This window comes from Propithecus coquereli, unplaced genomic scaffold (genome assembly GCF_000956105.1).
Source record: "Propithecus coquereli isolate 6110/MARCELLA unplaced genomic scaffold, Pcoq_1.0 Scaffold88, whole genome shotgun sequence".
NCBI classification, from domain to species: Eukaryota; Metazoa; Chordata; class Mammalia; order Primates; family Indriidae; genus Propithecus; species Propithecus coquereli.
Genome location: NW_012155062.1, coordinates 7,387,012 through 7,412,429, shown reverse-complemented (window position 1 = coordinate 7,412,429; position 25,418 = coordinate 7,387,012). Strand labels below are relative to the sequence as shown.

Here is a 25,418-nt window from a genome sequence, read left to right as displayed (position 1 = left end):
AAATTTGAAATTTTAGGTGTTAGGATTTATGCTATCTGGAAACAAATGAAAAAAAAAAAAAAAAAGACCAGAAAGAAGGATGAACCAGGTAGAATAGTGTGCCTTCAGCATATTTTTAATTCATTATTTTAATGACTTCAGTTTTTATTTTTTATACAAAACCACATATCTCTTAAGTATAAATTGTCATCTTATGTCAAGAATTGATAGGGTAGGTGCATGTGTCTTACTCTGAATAAACAATATGTATGGATTGAAAATATGAGCAATATAGAGGTATGAATAACCTTTTGATAAAAAATGTTCCCTTTTCCCAAGGATTCTCTCTCGAGTTTCTTTTAATGAATGAAATATCCTTATGTTTTCAAAACAGAATTTGATTTTCCAGAAGAAACCTACTACACATCCTTTACAGAAAGAGAAGCTCCTCGAATGTTTTTCCAGGGGATGGAATGAGATGAAAGTTGGGATCAAAAGGCAAAAAGCCTATTTCAGGAGTAGTTTGAACTTGCCAGAGAGGAATTAAATTACCACTTCTGTGCGCATTGGGCGTGGAGGTTTTATAAATGTGGGGGCCTGTCCAGTCGGCAGTGGTCAGTGCTTAGTGTGCATTTGAGTTCATCGCCCCCTCGTGAGTGTGACTCCGAGGTCTCTGGCCCACCCACTGGGCTGGATCTGCAAACAGGCCACCATTCAAAACCATATAGTGGCAGAGCGGAAAGAAAGGAAAGTCAGAAATCATCTAGTCCAGTGGCCTGGAGGGTGTGGTTCTGTTTCATTTCTTGTCTTTAGTACTCTTTATAAAAAATCAACGAGTTGGTATATGTATTATATTTGAGTTGAAAAAAAAAAAATCAAGCAGCCAAAACAAGCCCAGTGCTGGATGAGTAAGATTCACACCACAGCGGGCCTGACCTGTGCTTCCAGGCCCGCCCAAGAACAGCTTTGGTTCCTGGTCCTGTGACTTGCTCGCTGGGTGCCCCCTGGCCACATCCCGCCTGCCCCAGCTAACCTTCATAGAGTAGCACTTGCCCTCTCCTAGCCTTGCAGGGAGCGTTGGCACGGCCTGCTGCAGGGCAGACATCAGGAAGGTGGGCCCTGTTGTTGACGTGGAGGCAGGGCTATTGAGGAACACTGTCAGGCACATACAGACGCACACCCCAGACCCTGGCTGCCTCCCTCTGCCAGCCCCCAGAGTGAATTTGAACTTTGCATACCTTTGAGAATCTTGCCTTAGCAGAGTGGGCTCTGCATTCTGCAGTGGCTTTGGCTGTATCCCCAGGTAGGGATCAGACCCCATCAAAATTCATGCATGAGAGGCCTTGGGGAACTACGTGGTTTAGTCTCCCCACCCAACCCGGTTGCCTTAGGAATGTGTGTATTTCTCTTGGGGCATGAGGAAGACTAAGGAAGCATCAGACCGAGGCTGCTACACCCGGGAGCACTTTCTGTTATTTCTCCATCCCACTCCCTGCAGGTAAATATGCCCTGGGCATCTCCTTCAGAGCAGGTGTTGGCATAGCCGTGGGATGAAGTTCTCTTCTGGTCAGCACTTGCTCCCGCTATGCAGTGCTCTATTGCACCCTCTAGTACCTTCCGTCAGTGAACAGTGACACTGCAGTGTTCAGTGGCTTGGTAAAGTACAGTAAGTCCTCACCTAACTCGGTCGATAGGTTCTTGCAAACTGTGACTTTAAGCAAAAGGACATATAACAAAACCAATTTTACCATCATAGAAACCAGAGCTAGGTTCACAAAAACATCACCAAACTTATAAATAAAGACCAAAACACTTCTAATACTGAACATTGAAATGAATGTGAGCTATACATACATTTAGGAAAGATTGATAAAAACAAGAGAATTCTTTACCTGCTGCTTTTTCCAGAGTTCAGGGTTGCAGGTGGCCGGAGCCTATCCCAGCAGCTCAGGGCGCAAAGCGGGGACCAGCCCTGGACAGGAGCCATTGCAGGGCGCACTCACACGCTCACCCACACTCACTCGGACTGGGACCATGTAGACACACCAGTTCCCCTCACGTGCACGTCTGTGGGATGTGGAAAGGACCCGTACAGACATGGGGAGAGCGTGCACACACCACACAGCGGTCCTGGCCTGGATCGATTTTTTTCCTCATCAATGTTACAATGAAACGGTGTTGAACAAAATGACGTTATTTGAGGACCTCCTGAACTCTATAAGGAATGATTGCATTTTAAAAGGAATTTTGAGGGAGAACCCATTTAATCCCTGCTGGTAACACTGATGTCCCTACAAGGTGTTTGGAGGAATCCTTGTCCCTTCCCTCTGCCTCCTGGGTCATCTCTTGCCTGTCAGTCTGATCCCACCATTAATCGGCTCCATGTCTCAGGACCTGTGTACCCAACCCCTCACCTCTGAACTGCTCCAGATGAGGCGACTGGTGCCAGCTCACCCTGTGGGGCCATACACCACCTGGTCACTGTTCCCAAAGGCCTCCTGGAACCTCAGTCTGTCTCTTGCAGTCATAGCGGCCTGGAGGCAGTGTGTGTGACATATTCTACCCATGGTCGCTGTTACTTCCCAATAAGTTAGTGTAATGAGGGAACCAGGATGAAGGTCAAAGGCAGTTACTGGGTTCAGAACCATCACCTGGAGATAGGTAATGATGACGACAGTGTTCGAAGCAGTTTCACTTGTTTTCTTTTAATCCCTGTGACCTAGGCAGAATGGATATTATTGTACCCATCTCTAAGATTATTATCTAAGTCTTAGAAACTGAAGTGACTTCCCCACGAAAGTGTGGCTAGTGAGTGCCAGGTTGAGATGAGGCCATCCAGGTGCCCCAGCCCAGCCCCCATGCCCAGGGCTAACTCGTGTGCTGTTCATGTGTGCTCAGGTGTGCTCTTTCCGTGTGCGGCCCTAAGTATCCATCCTCTTTGAAGTTTCTGTTGGTTTTGTGCTGGTGTAACTCAAACTTGAAGGAGTTGTCCTTGTCCTTCTTGCTGCTTGGAGTCCTGCATGACTCATGGTTCACCACAAGGGACAAAACCACAGAGCACAGTGAAGCCCAGCCGTGACTAGGAATGAGCGGGCAGTTGGTTTTCTGAATGGTGGCCTTGTGTGTGCAGAGACCCTGCGTCTCGCCGTGGTGGAAACTCAGATGCACCAGCGTGGTGGTGGGCAGGGCTCGGCCACTCACAGATGGGGCGTTGCCTGGGAGTCAGGAGTTCATGATGTGTTTGCTTCTTGGGCCTTCAGAGGTGGGCTCTCCCCTAAATGAGACTTTGTGGCCTGGAGCAAACTTCCTGGGTTTTCAGCCTGGCTCTTCCCTTCCTGGGAAGGCGGCTGTGGGTCAGACACTGGACCTCTCCTCTGGTCTGAGATGCTGATAATTAGACCTTCCTCCAAGCCGTGCACATGGGCCCCACCTAGCCGCCACCGTAAACAGCCGTGTCAGCACCCACCGACTGTCCCACCTTGAGGATCAAAGCGGATGGGTACCAGGTGGTCAACGGACTGTGCATGTTGAACAGGGGTTGCCTTTGTGTGAAGGCAAAGGGTTTCCTGACGCTACCTAGAAAGAGATGGATTGGCATACGTGCTCCAGAAATACCGTCTGAGAGGAGAGCAGGTCTTGAGTGGGCCTTGGGTTTATGTTTATTTCATTTAAGGAATTCAGGCTTAGATAATCTAGTTGGTATAAAACAGCCTTGAGAGCTTGAGTTTTTGGAAAAGCGTCGTTGCACTTGTGGCTGCTGCACCTGCGCAGAGGTTGTCCTGGCTGCCTAGCCACTACAGAGCCACGCGGAAAAAACCAGAACAAGCCAGCCTGCTCACATGTCAGCCAGTTGATGTCTGTAGAGCCCAGCTCGTAATGAGGCCGTGTTCTGGAATGTTGTTTTGAGGAGGGGGAAGGTTTGGAGATAAAAGCATTTGATTTGTTGCAAACTTGCATAACCCATTGAGCTTTTCCCCTGCCGGGCACATTGGTTTGATTATTGTAAATTTGCTGAGGTTTTTCCAGTCTCTTCCTAGTTAAGCAATATTCATTCACTTCTGATTCTTCCCTCGTCTTATCAATTAAATGCAACTGGATACTTCTGAGTTATTTTCTATTAAGAACAACATCTCTGCCTCCCCAACCCCACCCTATCACCCCCCCACCTCCACCCCACAACCCTTTTTAATACACTCTAGTTAGTTCAGTAGAGAAAAGGGTTGATTATTCCTGGACTTAGACTCATAGGTCATGTTTTTGTCCTAAGAATTTGAATAGCTCTTGTGAGCGCATCATATAGTGTATTGCTGGGGGGAGCTGGCACAAACAAAGCACTCTGGCTTCTAAGAGTTAACTGTGTGCTAGATCCATGCTTTCCCATCTATCTCACGTACAAACTGCCCGGCTCATCCCCTTTAACTTGCTGCACAGGTGCAGAGTCTGTGCTAAGCCTCAGGGCTAGCTCAGAGTCCATGGCTTCCCAGCCTGTGCCAGGTCTGTGGTGGTAGAATTAGGGAAGAACTGTTTCAGCTAGTGGTGATGTGATGGCAACGAATACTTACTGTGCTGCAATCAGGTAACACCTGGCTCAGGTGAGTGCTGCCCCTGTCACCAGTGCGCCATAGCCAAGAGTCAGTGGCAGGCCAGCGGAACAAACGGGAGCTGGAGCCCAGGTCCCCATGCCCCAGGCTCCCCATCCTCAGATGCCCAGAAAATGCACATTGGTAGCACAATGGGGCAAACGTTAGAAGCACACGCTGTGAAAGCCCACTCAGAATTTATGATAGAAACATTTAACTTTTCCATCCATGGCAAAGCAGTCTGTGAAGTTAATAATTAAACGAGATCATTTAGAGAAGTCTTTTGCAGTTTAAAAAATATACTTTGCTGATTGCATATTTGAAAATATACTTTCCCAGATTACAAAAGTAGTATGTTTTTATTGTAGTAAAGATAGAAACAGCAAAAAACATGTAGGAGAAAATGAACGTGGAGATGCAAATGAATAGTAGAAATGACCATTTTAAACAACATCAGTGTGTATCTTTCCAAGCCATTGCCTGATAACCTGTATTGGACACTAGGTTGTGTTTAGTTGATCACTACAACAGATTAACTTCTCAGTAGAGCAGATTGGGAGCATAGGCACAAGGTAGCTCTTTTAAGAATGTTTAGATTATATGTCCCCTTTTCCTCAAGATAAAGAGTTTTCTTGTTTTTCTCCTTAGCTATCAAATATTATTGACATTTATATCTCTATTGAGTGATAAATTTGCACAATATATTGCATGAAAAAGATTACAAAAGTGTATTTATAATATCCCATTTGGCAAAATATATATTTACTTGGAAGAAATGTATATTAATACATAAAGCTCTTTGCTCTATCTTCCCATCTAGCAGGTTTTCTTCCAGAATGTTAATGCTAGTGGCCTTTTGGTGGTGAGGTCTGGGACAGCTTTGACTTCTTTTGGTATAACTCTGCGTAGTCTCCAAATTGCCTTATAATGACACTGTAGAATCAGAACAAAAAAAGCCATGTCCATTTTGGAATGAAAAGCAGAATGTTGTCTGACAGGCTTTCCGTGCAGGGCACGGGAAACACAGCGTTACACCTCGCCTGTAAGGGGGCAGCGAGCCTGACTTCCTCTTCTCCGTTCCAGGAAGGCGTGGAAGTGCGGGTGGCCAGAATCTTCAACACCTTCGGGCCGCGCATGCACATGAACGACGGGCGGGTGGTCAGCAACTTCATCCTGCAGGCACTGCAGGGCGAGCCGCTCACGGTAGGTGCAACCCACACCTGAGGGAGGGACGAGTGCATCTTGAGTCACGGAGTAACGTTTCTGGAGTTGACATTTAGTGTTTAGGTATATCCCCGCTGCCCTCTGTGAAGGGGAGGGAAGGCGTGTGGACAGAACCCAGGTGAGGAATGGCTGTTCCAGGTAACTCGAGTCACTTTGTTCTTCTGAGCCCACTGGCATCCGAGTTCCACGGCAGCAGGCCTCGTCCACACTGCCTCCAGGTCCGTCTGCCTGCCCCACAGGCCTGTGAAGACCTACTCTGACATTTTTTGGCCTGCTGGCTGTAGCCACAGGTGTGCCTGTACTCGGTGTCCCTCTGGTGGCTGAGAAGCACCAACAGGATGGGGTGGGCAAGGTGAGCCGTGTCCCCTGGATGTCTGTGCTGACGCCGACCGCTGGGTACCCTCAGACACCATCTGTGGGGTCAGGGTGGGCCACTCGTTCTATGCCCGTCCCCACAGCCTCTCCTACCTCGCTGGGGAGGAGCACCCTGGGCCTGTGCAGCGAGGGCTTCTGTCACGTGTCTTCAGTTTTGCCACATCCTCACTGCCCTCCTCCTCTCTCTTCCTGCGTCTTTCCTCTGGACTTTCCCATTCCTCTTCCTGGTCGCCTGCCTCGTCGTCTTGGCTCTTCTAATCCGTAGCCCCCAGAGCTTTTTTCAGCTTGGTGTTTGGTGTAATTCAGAGCTGATAAGCATCTTGTCACTCTGGAAATTCTGCAGAATGGTTTGGTTATCAGTTGAATATATTCCAGGGGGAAAAATATATCTATGTGTGTATATAGTACATAGGAATCTCTCCACTGATCAGTCGAGTTGGCCTACTGTTCTCTGCTCTGCGACCTTTACATCTTTAACTCATTCAATGCCCACAGCGTATCTTTGGGGTGCAGATGACATTATTCCCCTGGTTTTTCAGGTGACAAGACTGAAGCACGAAGGTTAGATAAAGTGCCGAGGCTTCCCCCTCTACGGTGTGCACCTCTATACATGTTAGCTGCTCCACTACCAGTGCAGAACAAATGCTTGGCCTGTTGCAGGATGGGGTGGCTCCCCAAGGGCAGGAGCGCTGTGCAGTGAGTTTTGTTGAATACTCTCTAAGGAGAGGTGAGTCTAGACCCCAGTTCTGGGCTCCCCATGGCCCAAGCCTCCCTGCCTCCCTCTGTCAATATGTGGTGTCTCGGTGCCCCTCAACAGGGGCTCTGTGGCCACACTGGCTCTTCTTCCCTCACCACACGTCAGACCCACCACCACGTCCCAGTGGCCTCGCCCTGGACAGATACAGACTCCGGTCCCCATGTACACTGCCGCCACCCCATCCCTAAGTACTGCCGTAGCCTCCGAACCGCTCTCATTCTCCTGTCCTGTGTGCTCCAGCCCAGCAGCCAGAGGGAGCCTCACACGGAGAACTCAGACCATCTCAAGGAGAGTGTGCTCCACAGTCCTCTTGGCGCCTGGCCTCCCCCAACCCCCACCCCAGGCTGAGTCCCCTCACCCCTCACTCTGGCCTGTCCTGGAGCACTTTGCTTTTCTTGTAGGCGTTCTCCCAGTTATTCGTTATTTTGTTAGGGAAGCCTCCTTGACTCTGCATATCACGGCATCACGTCGGTTACCAGTAACCACATTATTGTTTTCGTTGCACTTGTCACTAGCTAAAATACTAACTTTGCAGCCCCCGAATCCCTGCTCGTGCAGTGTGTAAGCTCTTCGAAACCAGGAACTCCGTTTCGTCCCCAGCTGTGTCCCCAGCTCCCAGAAGAGCGCCAGGCAGCCAGGCGGCATGAGATAAATGTTGGTTGTGAACTAATGATTGGGTTTCTAGTGGCTGCTTTCCTTTGTGGTGAGTGAAAGGGCAAATCTTACTGTTATTCTGTGTTCCCCTCCTGCTGCTATTTGGGGTTCTGAGGGGCTTGTGCCCTGGGACCCCTCAGTTCACCTGCTTTTTCAGAATTCCACATCTTAAGGGCAGTCCTAGTGCCTTTTTAGCCACCGTACTGGGAGACTCTTCCTCTCACCATGAGATTAGAGCTACTTTGTTTGCAAAGTAGACTGTTAAAAGCCTTCCAAGAAACAACTTTTTAATTTATTGCCTCCTGGACAGCAGCCAGGGCCCCAGTGTTAGGTAGGAGAGAAGTCCCTGGCCAGCCCCGAGAATGCGTGTATTGTTGGCAGACGGTAATAGCTCATGAGTTGTCTTCACGCTGGGCAAGGTCTGTGCCAGAGACAGAAGGGGAAAGATCTCTGGTGCCGTCCACGACTGCTGTTAATCCAGACCATGCCAGGCTTTAGTCTCTTCTAGACGCCTTCTGGTGGCCGGAGACCAGAGTCCCGAGGGAGGCCTTTCAGAATGTGTTTTGTTTCCTTTTGTCGCACTGAATTCTGTTTCTCAGCAGGAAAGTGATGAAGTCGCTAATTTTTCGTCCTTGTTTGTCCAGTTGAGATATCATTTCTTGCTCTTGTGAGATGGGTCTATTGGAGAGGTCTGGAGGAGAGGCTGGCTCATGACCGCCTCAGCCCAGCGCATCTTTGAGAATACTTGGTGTATTAAGGAAGGCACATACAAAGGCGTGTCCTCCATATTCCTTTTCTGTTTCATTTCCAACAAGTCACTTCTAAGACGAAAGACCTTCTGGGGCAGGTGGTTGGGACTGCGCAATATCTTGCCCTCCCTTTCCAAGCTGGTTTCATGCAGTCACTCGCCTCCTAGCTGCCTTTTGGAGCAGCCCTTTGGTATCTTATCCCTCAGCAAAGATCACTCTTCGGGCATGTCTTAGCATCTTACTCGCTGCCGTATCAGATGCGTGTTAGGAGAACTCGGAGAATATACTGCTAGGTTAAGGACATCATACATCACGGTTGTATTTTAAAGTGAATCATGCAGAAGTTCAGCAAATACTGAGGCCCAGTTTAGAAGGTGTAGAAAACAGGTGAGTGTGGTTCAGGTGGAGCTAGCTTACCAAGTCTGTTTCTGAAGAGGCTTTGGCTGACAGTTCAGTTAAAGCAAACACAGTCACAGGAGGGTTTAGTTCTGCTTTGCCATCTCACTGTGGTTTATTCCACTTTACAGATGAGAAAACAATTTCATTGAGATGACAGCTCAGAAGGGGCAGAATTGGGGTTTTTGAATCCAGGTCTATGTTATTTTAAAAGCCTTGCTGTTTTTCCAAAGGATAATTTTGGAGAAACTATACTCCTAAGACCAATTCAAAGCTGGTGTGATGTTTTACCCTTTTTACTGATACTGTGGTATCTGAAGTGATCCTAACATTGGGCCTTCATTTGTGGAGGGAAGCCATTGGATCTGTTAAGGAAACCATTATTCAGTGGCACTTGGTGAAGTACCATGTGAGGAAGACTTCATTCAGCACCATCACTCCAGGAATAGGGACCACTCCGGGGGGTTTTACTGGCGGGGAGAGGCTGGGCTCAGCTCCGAGTGCAGCCTGGACGAGTGGGAATTTAGCCAAGGAGCAGAGTGGGAGCAGTGGATGGAAAAAGACCAAAAGGAAAGACCAGGGTTGGGGGATTCTGGCCAAACCCACCCAGCAGGATCCTTGCTGACGCCGGCCAGTTGGTCAGACCTCTGCTGGGGGGTGAGGAGCCTGATCAGGTGTCAAGCGTGAGAGTTTCTTGCTAAAACTGGATTTTACAAGGAAGTGCACAGGTGGGCCCAGGAGAGAGTTCAGGAGCCTGACTAAAATTTGGGCAAGCACAAATCTTTGTCACACCATAGGCACATGAGGCATGGTTGGGGACAGTGCCGGGCACTCCCTGCTGCCCTCTGCCCTCCAGCCCTCTCCCTGGTGGGTAACTCCATGGTTGCTTTGCTGCTTTGACCTGCACACAGCCCTGAGCTCCCAGACACTGACAGCGCCTGGACCCTTTCACGAATCTCCTCGAATCTCACCCGTTCTGTGAGATGAAGCCAGAGGGACTAATCCCACACTGTCCTGTGTAAGAACAGGAGGCAGTGGGGCTCTGCAGATGGTCACCATCAGCAGCTGCCTTGTTTTCGGCCTGGCCTCTGCTGAGCACCTGCTCTGTGCCTGGTCCATAAGCGAGATAGGCCTCTGCCCTTGCGGCTGTCCCTTGGCGCGAGGGACGTAGAGGCCTCAAACATGCCATGAGGGGGTGTACACAGGCACTAGAGGTGTATTCTAGAGCCTAGGGAGTGAAGATTTTTTTTGGAGAGGAGATAATTGCATAGCATCGTCTCTCTTGCACACACACCCCTTTTACTTTACGTTTTCACATTTGGCACACGCAGAGTGACTATTACACATGTGAATTATAAATCCTCGTATTCAGAATACTATGTTAGTGATATAGGGAGGCTGATTGAGACCTAATTATAAATGGTGGACAGGGTATGCTGTGGAAACTGGAATCCAGCAGGACCCCAGGGCCCAGAGGGCAGGGCTCCACCGCTCACTCTTCGTCTCAGCCAGCCGACACACCCGAGCTTACCTTCAAGGCTTGTCAGCAAGGCCTGGGGGGCTGCGCAGTGGGGCCCCCAGGACCCACGAGCTCCTGCAGCCCAGGCGGAACAGCCTCCTCCTGTCCCGGGGACTGTTGCCACAGGGACATCATGGGGGGCCTCAGCGGGGGTACATCTGATGGATTTTGGCCACCGGACCTGCAGGAAGCAGAGCTCCCCGATGATCGTGGAGCTTGTGTTGGTGGCTGCTGGGTGAGGGTTTCCCCTGTGGAGTCAGACAGAGAATGTGCCTGCATTGCATGTGCTGAAGACAGCCCGGCCTCTGGTAGGAACACTGTCCCTCCAGGCACTGGGAGCGACGCGGCTGTGGGAAGTACACGGCAGACTGCAGGGTTATCTCAGGAGTTTTCCTGGACCTCCAGGGCAGCAGCTCTAAACCTCCCTTTGGAATTAGCTGACATTGATCTCCTGAACAAGGGCCCATCACAAGTCCCTGGTTCCCTTTATTGGCACAATTCTTCAGACTCTTCACCCTGGCTGCCCAAGCTAACTCGTCCCCATCTGAAGGCTCCCCCGGCATATGCTGCCCTAAATCATGTTCCCTCCAGCCCTTGGGGGTTGGCGCATTTGGATGGAACCAAAGCTGCCTCTGCACGCTCCCCCGTGGGCTCCGCTCTGTGAGGCAGCATGTGGCTGGACATCATAGCTCTTGGGTGAGCCCACTTGTTGAAGGCCATCGCTACTCTGCATAAGTGGTGGGCTTTCCATGAATGTGGCCAGAATGCACCTGCAGGCCCCTAGCCCACTGTGGGCAGTGCCCCTGACTAAGTGTGGTGGGATGGTGGGAGTAAGTGGCGGAGGCGTGCCTGCAACCTCAACTTTGATATTCGGACCCCCGAGCAGCAGGGAGCACACTCCCAGACCTACCCCTTGAGGAGCCTTGTGACTCCTCTTACAGTGAGATCGGTGAACAGCCCAGTGCCAGCCTGAGAACCACATCTGCAGTAGAAACTACAGGCAGCTCTGAAATTAGAGGACGCGATGTGATGGCAAAAAGAATCCTGAACTTGGAGTCAAGATGGGTTTCACTCTGCTGGGTGCAGGTCAGTCCAGTGCTCAGAACTTCAGTGACCTCACCTCTAAAATAAGGTCGTAAAAAGCAAACAAGAGCTATGCGTCCAGCCCTGGGGTGCAGGGGTCTCCAGGATGAGGGAGCTTCAGGGCAGGGACCTGCTGTCCTGCGGAGTCAGGCCCACTGCCTCCTTCTTGCCTCCCCCGATGTGTCAGCTGTGTGAGCGAGGCCAGAGAACTGGTTCCAGCAGAGCTGCCAGGGCATTGTGGTCTCCTGCTAAGACGCCCACCCCAGTCTGTCCTCAGTTGTCCTTTACTGGGATTTGTTACTGTGGTTTCTGTGTTACAGAAATCCCGACACGTCGGTGTGCCCCAGCTTTTCTCAGTGGGAGCCTTCCCCTAAGAACAGAACCAAGTAGAACAGATACACCTGGGAAATTGGCATATACCAAAAACAGCGTTTAAACCTGCTTTTTAGAAAAAGGCATCCAGGAGGTGTGAGGAGTGCTTTTCTTCCCCACCTGCACCTTCCCTTTTTCCTCCTCAAATCTGGTGCGGTGCACCCCTGAGAAGCCATGCTGAGGGACAGTGGGGCTGGTGCTGTCCCCAAGGGATACTGACCGTGAACACCATGGGGTAGCTGGAGGGAGGCTTGTCTGGAAGGCATTCGCTCCTCCCAGCTACCTATTTTCCCCCAACAAGCAGGCAAACCCCAACTCCAGTGGCTGTGTCGTCCCCTGTGACCAGGGCTAGCCTTCTGCTTCAATCTCGCCATCCTCAGTAGGTGGCATAATCTGTAGCATTCACCAGATTACCATTCAGCCGGTGCTTGTGCAGTGCTGCCATCGTGCCAGGCAACGTGCCTGGCTCTGGGAGGGCTGAGGCAAGTTGGACATGTGTCGTCCAGGGAGTTCATGGTTGGGGGCAGTTGGCATGAATGGGCACAGGGCAGGGCAGTTCATTCTGTCCGTGAGGGATGAGTCAGAGGAAGCTTCCCAAGAAGGTGGTGTTAGAGCTGGTTCCTAAAAGAGGAGTGACTCTCTGCTAGCAAGAAAGTAGACAAAGGATTGTAGCCGGCAGAGAAAAGAATGCAAGCCAAGGCACAGGGTGTGGGAACAAGAGCTCAGTGGACACAAAAGGGCCACATAGCCCTGCCTCCCTCCTGCCACCTCTGTGTCACTTTCAGAGTCTCCTGGGGGGCTATCAGCCTTGGTCTTGGCCACACATTAGAATTACCTGGAACTCGCTGTAAAGTACCAGGAGACACCTGCTATGTCCTAGAGAGTCTGTGATGAGTGTGGACCGACCGCCCAGCTGTTCTGGTGGAAGGGCTGAGAACTCTGGTAAGGTGTACACATGACTCTGTGTGTGGGTCTGTCTCCCACCTGAATTCAGATCACAGACCCCAGAACCTGACATCATGCCTGACACATCATAAGATTCCAACAGAAGCTGATGCCTTTGGATACTGTCTTTTAAGGGAAAACTTTGTGCACGTGCGCGCGCGCACACACACACATTAAGTATTTCTGCCACCTTCTCGCTGTTGGGGCATAATTTTGAAGTAGGGGTGTAAAGTGTGGCTCGAGATGCTTTGAGTCACTGTCACTGCCCCTCTGGGGATAAATGGTCAGGTCAGTCTGTGTCCCCTGGAATTTCACGGAAAGCTGCCCAGTGCTGGAGTGGTTTTCTCAGGAGGCCTAACTGTCGGTTTCCTTGCAGGTGTATGGATCGGGGTCTCAGACGAGGGCGTTCCAGTATGTCAGGTAAGACTGTCCTGCCCGGCCACAGAAACTCAGCCTTAGCCACGCTTTGGGGCTGGGGAGTGCTGACCTGGCAGACACTCGAGTGTCCACGGTGTCCGTTAGTCATTTCCACAACTCTGACAGTGTATGTTGATTAAAAGTGAATTTCGGCTTTGCCGTGGGAAAACTCTTGCTGTTCTGTGTTAAAAGTTTACATCCCTCTCTGGGACTCTCGTGACTCCTGAGCTGGTCTTTGACTGCCACCTAGCGTTTTGCGAGTGAAGTTGCCCAGCTCTGAGGGTGACTTGTGTGATTCCAGTTCAGGCCAGGTTAAGAGATGGCTTTATGCATCCAGCAACCTGCAAAGACTCATCTTAAACATGGCTTTGTGGGGTGGTTGAGATAGTTCTTACAAAGGGTATGAGATAAGATAGTGTCCTAATGTTGAATTTCATGCTGAAACCAAGTGCAGGTAAAAATATATTCTTTAGAATTGTGAATTGTTTCACTTGGTGATTTTTATTGTTTTCTTGGTAATCCTTACAATCTAGTGTTTCACTGGTCAATTCAGTTGAATTCTGAGAGAAGAGTTAGGCTACAGGAAGTTACATACACCAACATGCTTTCTACCAGTACGTGGCTGCTGTCAATTCTGTAAAAGTTTCTGGTGTCCTGAATCATTGTAAAACCCAGTTCTGTAGTTTGGACCCACACATTTCCACTCTTGAGTGCAGATGCCCGGCAACACCTGCCAATTGGGAAATGCTGTTCTGGTGTCTTGGGGCCATCCCAGGGCCCTGTAGGGGTGAGGTGAGGTGAGGTGAGATGGTGGCTAAAGGGGCACAGTCTGGGCAACCTCCCAGCCATACTTCAGCCAGAGCACCTACAGAGACCTTTGTCTGGTTAGGTGAGGGTCCCAGTAGGTGTCTTTTTGAGAAATGAAACTGCTAGTACAATTTTTTAAAAAAATGAAAAACAACCACTGTAGATGTTCGCTGAAAGTGTTTGTGAATTCTGACATTTAGTCCAGATGAATGCTGTGAGCAAACAAGCATATCTGTCAGGCAAGGCAGAAGGCCCGGCAGTGCAATGTAACTGGCCCACGGTGCTGCCCCAGTGGGCAAACTCACTCTGAGAAGCGATTTAACAGGGAAATGGCAGCCGTCCTCCAAAGCACGGGACATAGGCACCATGTGCTTGGAGAAACTTCCATGGCACATTTCCGTGTGGGGACCGAATAGTCGGACTTGGGTGTGTTGAGTACCATCTTTTCATACGAATTCGTTTTCATCCCACCGTCCCTTACCTGCCCCTAGGCGTGTGCTTCCTCAAGGGAACCTGCTGTGCTCAGTGGCATGGGCTTGCCTTAAACTACCTCACCAGGCTCCTCCAAGCTTCTCCAGCCGCCACACCATGTGGAATATTCACGAGACTTCGTGCACTAAGAGGGGAACCAGTTAGAACCCATTCTTCTTACTGTTCTCATTAATTCAAAGACATCACTTATAAAATTCATTTAAAATGGCCTCAGATACTTTTATTTTTGCTAGAGATTAAAATGTTTTCAGCATTCAGTAACGCCCATGCCATATGCTATCCCAGCTCAGGACAAAAAGTCAAGATGTGCTGGCAGTGCCAGGCCTGTTCTGACGGTCACAGCTCACACACCTGGCTGCCGTCACGTGCACTGTCCTCTCCCGTGCCAACAGCCCACTTAGAAGGAAGGCTCTAGTAGTTTCCCTGGACACGTAGCTGTTAACCCTTTTAGGAAACCCTCTCTTTGTAACTCTGCGGCGATGTCTGCTCCCCACTCTGGGGAGATCACGGCTCTTCAGAGGCTTTGCCACGCCTGGGGTTTTCCCACTTAAACTTTCTAGTTATTTAAGACCCAACTGAGTTCATTCCCTGACCAAAGTTTTGTTATTTTTAACAAGATATTTTTTAGGAACCGAGACTCTTACTAATGCACAGCATCTGAATCTGTAGTTACTCTGCTCAATTAACTGATCTTAAATCCACGATTGCCTCAAGTCAGCGTTGCAGGGATTCCGAGGTCTAGGTGGTCATCCATTGGCATTTGGCATGACTGTGTTTGGTATTTTCATGGTTGGGTTGTGTCCTCATTCACATAACAAAGGCATGCTATCTATTTTTTTTAAAAAGTCACTTTGTCAAAATGACACTTTTAAAGAGCTTCAGGTTAAATGAGTGTGATCTGTGCAATTTTGACCTTAAAAGTTGCCAGTTTATCATGTAAAAAATGCGTGGCCATCCCCCCTTTCCTCTCCAGTGAGGGCGACTGCCTAATAGTCAGCCATCTTCCAACTCAATGTGGACCCCACCCCCTAGTTTCAATATTAAAACCTATTGTGGATGTTATAGAATGGCAGCTTTTAATGTCTTTTTATAAATATTCACAGATGTGTGTCGTGAGAGAACACATTGTGATGTAATGATTACTGCCATAGTGATGAAGTGACTTTTTGCCAGTTTCTATAAAAGAGAAACCATCTGAGGTCAGCAACGATTTGCATTTGTGCTTGATCTGTGAGAACAGAACACTTTAAACAGGTTCATATAAAATAGCCACCTATTCGTTGTAAATGAAAAAGCAGACGTAACTTGTTTACTAAATACCCCACCCCAGATTTCTTTTTCTCAATTAAAAGGAAAGCAAAAGCTATCTGGGATTTTCTTTTGTCACCCACAGTGACCTGCTCCTCACTGGTAATGACGGAGGAGGAGGAACAGAACTCGAAAAGTGTTCTAAGAAATACAGCTGATGGAAATGGGCTTAGAGAAAGTACTTGTGTTTAGCAGTGAGGTGTCATTTTTACGAAGTAACTTTTTCTTAACAGAGTCACACTTTAAAGCTTCTGAAAATAAGAACCAAACCTTGGTAAGCGAAAAATCTGCTTACTTATCTTCACCTTCATGGCCCAGTCACGATCCATTTGAAACATCCAAATATCCCTGACCGTTTCATGCGCGGTGTCTTGGGGGGTGGCGACTTGAAGGTTGGGGGAGTCGGGAGTGACGTTCCAGTTGATTTCAACACTCAGTATCGTCTGGTTTTATCTGTGATTTGCCAGTATGAGGATCACATACTGGAGTCCGTTCATTTCCGTGGATCTTGTTTTCAAATAGGATCATGTGCTTTCGTACAGGCCAACTAGCTGGGTTCACATTAAACATGGACTTTCATCGGAAATTTCTATAAATGCCATCTTTTGGGGGGCGGGTGCCTATTTTAATGTATGTTTAGTTTTTAATTGTTAAAGGACTTCAAAAATGCACGAACATGGCAAACTCAACCCCATCGCTCAGCTTCCATCCCGTTTGACTGTCTATACCTCACCCACCAAAAGCAAATCCCAGACATCATATTTATCCATAAGTACATTTCATCCATAAGTACTTTAGTGTTATAAACACCTTGTCAGTTTGCAGGATTTTATTTTGACGTTCAGTTTTCCATTTGGGTTTTTGTTTTCTTTTGGGAGGTGGTGAATTTTCTCCTGGGTGGGCTTGTACATGGTGCTCAGCGCCAGCGTGTTTCAGCGGGTGGAGCCTCACGCGCCCCCACTTCTTTTCCAGCGATCTGGTGAATGGCCTCGTGGCTCTCATGAACAGCAACGTCAGTAGCCCGGTCAACCTGGTGAGTACTCTCTCTGCACCCTCCCAGGGCAGTTCAGAGTTTCTTGTTGCGAAACCGCAGACAGCACCAGCCTTTTTGCTTGGTTTGCCATCGGCACGCATGTTTGTTGCTTGCTAAATACTAGAGAAAAAAATGCAAAACAAAGTAAGAGTGTGCAAAGAAGTGAGACATCTGCAAGGCACAGATGAGCAGTGTAATAAACTCTAGACAAACTCTCACTGCCTTCTAAAGGGCCCAGGTCTGCAAGCATGGGAAGCCTGTTGGTGGTAGTAAATGGACACTTGTGTGCAGCCCTCTCTCCGTTTAATGGGTGGGTCCTCATTATAAGAGTTGACTGAGTTTTTAGAAGATGGATGTTGTCCAAAGAGGAAGTTTCCCAGGTATTGATCCCATCTCTAATTCAGCCTGACAGACTAGCTCCTTGGCTTCTCGCCTCCCTTCATGCCGCAGCCCTAGAATCTCCCCATTGGAGGCATTGAGAGTTAGCTCTGCCCAGTCTCTTCCAGCTCTGAGCACTCTGCTGGTGAACTTGCTTCTGCTCAGAGAAATTCACTGTCTCTGGCCTGTTCTGGCCAGCGGAAAGTTCTTGCTTATATTGGGACCAAAATCTCCCCCTCTGCACACCCACCCACTGACCTCACTTCTCCACCTGGTGCCATTCAGAGCTAGCCGGAAGCCTCTGCAATGTGACAGCTCTCCGGGGATTTGCAGGTTATGGTCCTATGCCCCAACTCTTCTCTTCACCAGCTGCATCAGCCAGGGTCATGCTAGGTCCTCTTACCCTTTCTGTCACTGTCTTCTGGGTGGCTTTCTTCCCTCTCATGTAAAACACAAGGTGTCCAGTGTGGGCTGCCCAGCATTCAAGGTGTTTGCTTCTGTCGATGGCGGCAGACACAAGAGCCCTGTGTTCACTAGGGACCCCTCTTTGTCCCACCTCAACGAAGCTCTCGGGTCATTTCAGGTGCTTCTCCCAAACCACATCTCTTGCCTCCTGCAATGTTTCAGGGTTCACAGCAGTGGCATGCAACGTATTTCTTGCAAACCACGTCACGGAAAAACCTTTCCCTGTACTTGCCCTTGTAACCAGCCATCTCAAGTACATTGGATACCGTTCATTTTTCCCTGAGTTGAGAGGAAGGAGTTCTTATCATGTAGGAAAGAATTGGCCCCAGAGTGGTCATTCCCTCCTGGGACTGTTGCTGATTCATGGATACAGGATGGCACTTTTGAAAAAACATTCACTTGAAACAGACCAGAACGTGCCTTGCATTATAAGCCTCAGTTCACCTGGGGCATTTGCCTGCTGGCACTTTGGAGGGCCCGGCCACCCCTGTCCTGCGTTTCTGCTGCAGGCCCTTTGGGAGGTTTGTTGTCAGTGACTCCCCTGAGCAAACATGGTGTTCTCTGAAGTAGCTACCATGTTCCTTCTTTCCCCTCTTCGGAGGCCTTCGCACAGGGATATTGGGGAACTCCCATCTCTTTTAGAAAGCTTTCCTCCCTAAAATCAGAATCAAGTGTCCACCAGGAGCCCCATAAAGACAGAGCCACTTTCTCCCAGATACCCATCGCCCCACTTCGCTAGTCAGTCCTCGCTGTGCTCACGGTTAGGCCCAGGGTCCCTCCTGCTCTTCTGCCATCTAGCCTCAGACTGACCAAGGAAATGGGAATGCAGAGTCCTTAGGATGTGTAGTTGTCAGACTTTATGGTAGTTCTTACGGTTGTGGGTGGTGGGGGCGGAATAGGAATGACAGGATTGGGAGGTAAATGGGCAGTGGCTGCTCACATGTGTTACAGCAGGAAGAAAAGAAGAAAGTGGTTTTTCTCAAAGCTTCCCCATCCGTCCTTCCACCCCACGCGGCAAAAGTACACTCACATTATACAACACAACCAGTCTGTCGCTGGGCCTTGCCTGTGAGGACACTCATTTGTGTTACAGATTTCACGTGCAAGATTGCAAGTCCCTTATCATCGAAGTTATTAACACAGCACACCCAGAGGGAAATAGATTGCGTTAGGAGAGCTAATTTTGTAACCCACACTTTTATGCAAAGTGACAGTGAAGTTATGTTCGATATGGAAATTGTCCTGGAAAATGCAGCCAGTGAATGTGTTTCCTACGCTCTTGACCTGTCTAAAGGCCAGTCATATACATGGACAGTCTAGAGGACAAAGGTGAAGATGGGTGCAGTTTAGCCCTTTGCCAGGTTGAATAATCGTCATCTTGGTAAGTTAAGCGCCCCAGGGAAACAGGGAGCTCAGGGAGGTCCGAGTCGGCCAGCAAACATCTCTGCAGACATGCGTGTGGTTTGGGTGGTGGGCTGCCGCTGTTGTAATTACAGTTGTAACGAGAAACCATTTCTTCCTTAGGGGAACCCAGAAGAACACACAATCCTAGAATTTGCTCAGTTAATTAAAAACCTTGTTGGTAAGTAGGATAAATCACTTCCTGAGTGAAATCAGCTGTGCTTACCCTATCTGTTGATAACACCTTGACTAGAAAATGGGTAATTGATACAAGCTAATTGGATCAAAGCAGAACTTTTTATCAGGAATACTTGTTTTCTAATTCTTTAATTAAGTAATAAAAAGATAAAGGAGGGCAGCATTGGTTTTGTTCACTATTTTAATTGCAGGTCTTCATGGAGTGGGAGGGAAGAGATTTGTTTCCAGTGTTTGAAGTACAGTTGTGTAGTTCATACTGCACGGGTGACAATTATTGGATTTCCAAACACTCGTCATGTTGAGCATAGAATTTCAGAGAATAACAGAGAGCAACACCAGTTATGTTTCGGCCAAGTTTGAACTTCCGTTTTCGGTTCTGGCAGCCTGGCTGTGCTGCTGGGGCAGTGTGACGTTGGGAGCACCCATCAGGGGCACTCTTACGCCATAGGAAGTGCAGGTATTCTAGACTGGCCCTGGGCTGCAGACGTAGAGTGGGTGAGCCCTTGGTCTCATCCTCAGGCTTCCTGGAGCTTTGGGAAGTCTGCCTCTTAGAGGGTCTGTCTTTTCTGGTGTTGGTCCAGAAATTTGAGTTAAAGACACAACCAAAGTGGACTGGTTGGCTAGACCAGGGATGAGCACATGTGGCGTGGTGTTCTGAAGTGATCATCCAGACCTGCCTGGCTGGGTTAGTTCCTCCAGGTTGTCCTTCCTGGCATCAGGCTGCACTCACCAGCATTGTTCCAGTCAACTCTGACCGCTGGAGTCCTGTCCATGTGACGGGAGGCGGTGGTCTTCCTCAGACAAAACCTGCTCCGTGCCTGCAGCCCCCTTTCAGGTCCACTTCCCCAGCTTTTCCATTCTGAACCTGTCTGTCCCTCGCACGTGAGGAAGGGACATGCTCAGATCACAGCTTGTGAGCCGTCTGCTCCTGGCCCCACCCCCGGCCTCCCGAGTCAGAATCTGCATGTTGACAAGTCCTTCAGGTGATCTGTGTGCACGTTGGCACGTTGAGAAGGTCTGATCTGAAACCTGAGAAGGACACAGTGTTTCCCCATGTGTCTGTGTGTGACACGCCGCCCTGAACCTCGTTGGCTTACAACAACAGCTGTTTCATTTGCCCCGGATTCTGCAGTCAGGGCTGGCCTCCACTGGGGTTTCCTCTGCAGGGCTGGCCAACAGTCATTGGTGTAGCTTCATTCTGCTGGCCAGCAGGGTCTGGACCCAGCTAGGATGCTGGACAAGCCAGCTTTTCTGTCCTCCATATGTCCCTGCAGCAGGGTGGCTGGACGTCTCGTGCCTCGGCTTGGGGCTTGCTAGGCTCTGAACACCCAGGTGTGGTCTGTTGGCATCACCCCCAGAGATGACTCACACCACGTTTGTGGTTGTCACTGACATCAGGTCGTGCATGGTGGGCACGTCTGTGTGTTACCTGATGTGGGTGGTCTGCCTTGGGGCAGGCCCTCTTGTACTGGGAGGTCACTCAGGCCTGTTGAGTCAGGGTAACCAGCACCCGACAAGCTCTCATGGGGCCAGAGCTAAGCCTGGGGCACCTGCGCGCAGTCAGCTCTCTGTATAGGACAGTCCTTAGGGGGCCCAGTGGCTTGTGAGAGCAGCGTTTACACAGTTGCACCTTATTCACTACACAGATGGCATTTTGCTTCGATGTAGGTGGTAAAATGACACGTCCCTCGTGCTTCGTGATTCTCTCTTACCATTTTTTTTTTTTTTTTTTTTTTTAAACATCTCAGGTAGCGGAAGCGAAATTCAGTTTCTCTCTGAGGCCCAGGATGATCCACAGAAAAGAAAACCGGACATCAAGAAAGCCAAGCTGATGCTCGGATGGGAGCCTGTGGTAAGTGTGGACAGTTAGCGCTGCCTAGAGATGGGTCCCCACCTCCCGGGTCCCCGGTCCTGTGGGCACTGGCCCTTGTGAGCAGCCCCAGTGGAGCGAGGTGGGGTTGGCGTCTGGACAGACATCAGGTTTCTCCAGGCCATAAACAGCTTCTCCATATCATGTCTCATTCTCTCGTCGGGGCAATGGCTGCGGCCTGCTGTTGGCTCTGCTTTCGTAAAATTACAGAGGCATGCTGCCTCCACGAGGGCAGTGTCGAGGGCTATGGCGGCATGTGCTCAGGGGCTTCCCATAGCCCTGGCCACCTCTCCTCATGGCCGTGCAGAGCTGGGCAAGGAGCGATCTGGTCCCATCAGCCCCTCACAGGTGGAAACCCAGGTTGGAAGTGTATGACACTGAGGGTTGCAAAGGGAGGGAGCCCGCGTGCCTTCCGCAGACCCTCGCTGTGGCCTGTGAGATGCCGCAAGAGGCAGCTGTCTCCCTCACCCTTGTGGCTGAGCCCCGAGTAGCTGAACCCTGAGCCCCCAGCCTGCCCCTGCTCCCGCCACCTGCCTTTCCCACTGCAGAGGACCATGTGCTCCCCCCTCGCCCAAGAGTGCCTGTGCCCTAGGGCTGTGTGTGGCCACTGCGCTCTCATCCACTAGGTCCTTTGTCCTTCAGATATCATCTCCTTACAGAGGCAGGCTCAGCTGGCTACATCCGCAGGAGTAAACCTGCCTCATCTACCATCTGCCACGTCTGGCTGTTCCCTCTTCGCCCACTCCCGTGTGCCCCACTAGAATGTGGGCTCCCCTCAGGCAAGGGCACGAGGCCCTGTGTACAGCAGGAGCCCCGCAGCTGTCACAGCCTCACACACACTAGGTACTTGACCAATGTGTAGGAGCATCCTAGGCATGGCCAGCCGGGTGGGGCACAGTCAGAGATGGGGACACATCTGAAAGCTTAGTGTAGCTTTTAAAAATGTGCATAGTATGGAGAGCTGAGTAAGTAGAATCCCAGAATGTTGAACCTTAAAGGGCCATGAGAGTTCCAGCGTGGTTCTCGTTTTACCCTGTGATGCACAAATGTAGGTGACCTGCGGAAGGCCACAGAAATTTGTTGAATGAAATGAAAATATGATTAGATTAGGCCCAGGCTTAACAAAATCTAATAATCTCAGCTGTGCAAAACAGGTTATAGCAAGTATAAGTCCAGTTTCTTTGTTTTTTGAAGCTCTATTTGCCATTGGTCCATTTGTAAGTAGAACCTTTATTTCATTTTATTTATGTATTTATTTATTTATTTTTTGAGACAAAGTCTTGCTCTGTTGCCTGGGCTAGAGTGCCGTGGTGTCAGCCTAGCTCACAGCAACCTCACACTCCTGGGCTCAAGCAATCCTTCTGCCTCAGACTCCCGAGTAGCTGGGACTACAAGCATGCGCCACCATGCCCGGCTAATTTTTTTCTATGTATATATTTTTAGTTGTCCAGGTCATTTCTTTCTATTTTTCGGTAGAGACAGGGTTCTCGCTCTTGTTCAGGCTGGTATGGAACTCCTGACCTTGAGTGACCCACCCACCTCGGCCTCCCAGAGTGCTAGGATTACAGGCGTGAGCCACCATGCCCAGCCTAGAACCTTTATTTTAAACAAAATATTTTTTAAAGAGTTAAATGTATATTCACTACATAGTAACTATTGCTTTTACATTATGTGAGGTATGTATGTTACTATTTTATTTGTCTGGATTTTAGATGTACAATATTCTAACATTCCTAGAATGTGAGGCATCTATCACGTTTCTCTTCCTACTGGCAGTTTTAATTTGTAAGACATTTTTGAGGGGTCTGATCCAAGGAAACTTTCAGGCATACCCATCTTAATTTTCTCGAGTGCATGTGTTTAACAGCTTGTTGAGGTATAATTGGCATACAGCAACTGCCTGTATTTAAAATGTACAGTTTGATAAGTTTTGATGTACGAATGTTTTGACACTTGAGAAACCATCGCCGTCATCGAGACAGACAAACAGACAAACCCTTTTCCCTGAGGAATGTCCCAGTGCCCGCTGGCAGGTAGGCTGTCTGTTGGGAAACGCAAAGGGTTAATGTCACGTAGGAGAATCAAGAATGTGGCTTAGATGCAGATCACCTTCTCAACGCATCTTCCCTTCGCTCCATGGTAGATTTCTTCTGAAAGAAGGGGGCACATGTGTGTTATCTTAAAAGCCATATTTGAGATTGATTCACACTGAACTAGATACATCAGCACGAGGTAGTTTGGGGTCTTCTGTGGGGTTGGAGCTCACTTTATGTCAGTAAGAGTGTCACTTGTTAAATTGCATAATACGGTTGGAAAGCAGCCCTGAAGGACCTCTGTCTTCTCTGGGTGGGCTGCGATGACCAGCGTGTGGTCTGTGAGTGCTCCTCTGAAAGGGGCCCCATAAGTGGGCACATCCTTCCTGCAAAGCCCTTCCATGGATGTGACCTCTCCCTTTCTCTTTAAACAGGTCCCGCTGGAGGAAGGTTTAAACAAAGCAATTCATTACTTCCGCAAAGAACTCGAGTACCAGGCAAATAATCAGTACATCCCCAAACCAAAGCCCGCCAGAATAAAGAAAGGACGGACTCGCCACAACTGAGCCCCTCATTTCTTAGGACTCAAGACTCCGTGTTTTACACTCGATGGGATGTATTTTTGGTTTGTTTGGTTTTTTTTTTAAAGAAAGACTTAAACAGGTGTCATGAAGAACAAACTGGAATTTCATTCTGAAGCTTGCTTTAATGAAATGGATGTGCCTAAAAGCTCCCTTCAAAAAACTGCAGATTTTGCCTTGCACTTTTTGAATCTTTTTATGTAAAATAGCGTAGATGCATCTCTGCGTATTTTCAAGTTTTTTATCTTGCTGTGAGAACGTATGTTGTGACTGTCATTGACAGTTTTATTTACTGGTTTCTTTGTGAAGCTGAAAAGGAACATTAAATGGGACGAAAAATGCCGATTTTATTTATAAAAGTGGGTACTTATAAATGAGACGTTATACTATGCATAAAGAAAAAAAAAAAAACCTAACAGTATTGTCAGGTGGGTGGCACCCCGGCATTTATTTTCGGGCAGATAAAAGAATTCTGTTTGAGAGCTTTATGTTTCTCTTTTAATTCAGAATTTTTCCAAGGTCTAGTTTTTAGTTGCAAACTTGACTTTGAAGCATTTCTGTTGGTTATCACAAACAAGAATATTTGAAATCACTACTGTATTGTGCTGCATATTCGGGGGTGGGGGTGGGACAAAGTTAACATATTCTTGTTTAACCGTGGTTAAGTATGCTATTTTAATAAAATATGGAAACTCATCAGTCATAGATTTTCAGTTTTAAAGGTTGGCTTTCTGCTTTGTGCAGGACGTTGAATCACTACGAAAAATATTGGCGAATTTAGTTTAAAAGAAAACTGAAAACATCCAGGTTCATGCAATATGTAACTTGATGTGTGGATACTGGAAATCTTTATATGCTACATGGGCCGAATCTCTGCATGTAACATTACCTGCTGTGTGAAGTTTTCAGATCTTAGCCAGGGATAAAATCATTTTTGTGTCCTTCCCTGTCAGCACAGAACAGATGGAGAAAAAGGAGTGCCATTTGTCTTCTGTAGAAAGATTTGTGAACTAGGCTCATTGAGTGAGAACTTGAGAGTTTTTGTTTTCGTTAAGAACTTTTTCAAGGATTAGTGTTAGCATTTTATTTTTCCTAGTATAATAAATGGAAAAATGACATAGTAAGTTAAAGCAACACATTTTCCAAGTAGACTGGCTCTGCATGACAGCAAACCTGAACAGGCACCAAGAGGATGGAGCTTTCTGCATCTCAGAAGCATGTGCAAACGGGAGGTCCTGTGGTACCTAACCAGTGTGAGCTAAACTTGCCTGCCTGTCTTTAAAAATCACCCTGGGATTTTTTAAAGTTGGACTTGTTTGAATCAAAATCTCTGGGGCAGGGCCAAGAATGCTGTGGTTTTGTTTCTTTGACATGCTAATTCCCCAGAAGATAGTGAAACTGAGGCCAGGGCTAGATTAGATGTGATATGAGAGAGAACGAGAGGAATCAAGGTTGGTTTATTTTTAATTTTCATTATTTTGGCCTGAACTAAGTGATACACCATTTACTGAGATGGGATAGACAGAGCTGGGAAGCCTACTTGGGAACTACCGATGGTGACCCCAGACGTTGAAGAAGTATAGACAAGGGACAGCTGGGAACTCCGTGGCACTAAGCTGTGCAGTGCAGTCTGGGAGTACCTGAAGGCCCAGAGTCCAGAATTCTCTTACCTTGTTACTTGCTAATATCTAGAATTCTTCCCTGGGATTCTTTGTTTTGATTTTCTTCCCTGTGATTTTCGTAAAATATTTCCAGGGGAGAAGGGAAGAAGGTGAAGACAAATTGTATGTAATTTACCCTAA

The 25,418-nt window shown here is 48.5% G+C and overlaps 1 protein-coding gene across 3 annotated transcripts in view; it reads left to right on the top strand.

Moving 5' to 3' along the window:
• The window catches only part of UXS1 (UDP-glucuronate decarboxylase 1), an 83,858-nt gene extending 59,538 nt beyond the window's left edge, over nucleotides 1-24,320 (top strand). For all 3 annotated transcript variants that reach the window (XM_012664305.1, XM_012664304.1, XM_012664303.1), the window contains 6 exons: nucleotides 5,643-5,762; nucleotides 13,010-13,053; nucleotides 16,630-16,690; nucleotides 19,058-19,115; nucleotides 20,881-20,984; nucleotides 23,470-24,320. In XM_012664305.1, the coding sequence (XP_012519759.1) occupies nucleotides 5,643-5,762; nucleotides 13,010-13,053; nucleotides 16,630-16,690; nucleotides 19,058-19,115; nucleotides 20,881-20,984; nucleotides 23,470-23,601 (519 nt within the window). In that variant the 3' untranslated portion in view covers nucleotides 23,602-24,320. The remainder of the gene's footprint in view (nucleotides 1-5,642; nucleotides 5,763-13,009; nucleotides 13,054-16,629; nucleotides 16,691-19,057; nucleotides 19,116-20,880; nucleotides 20,985-23,469) is intronic.
• Nucleotides 24,321-25,418: the final 1,098 nt, after the last annotated feature.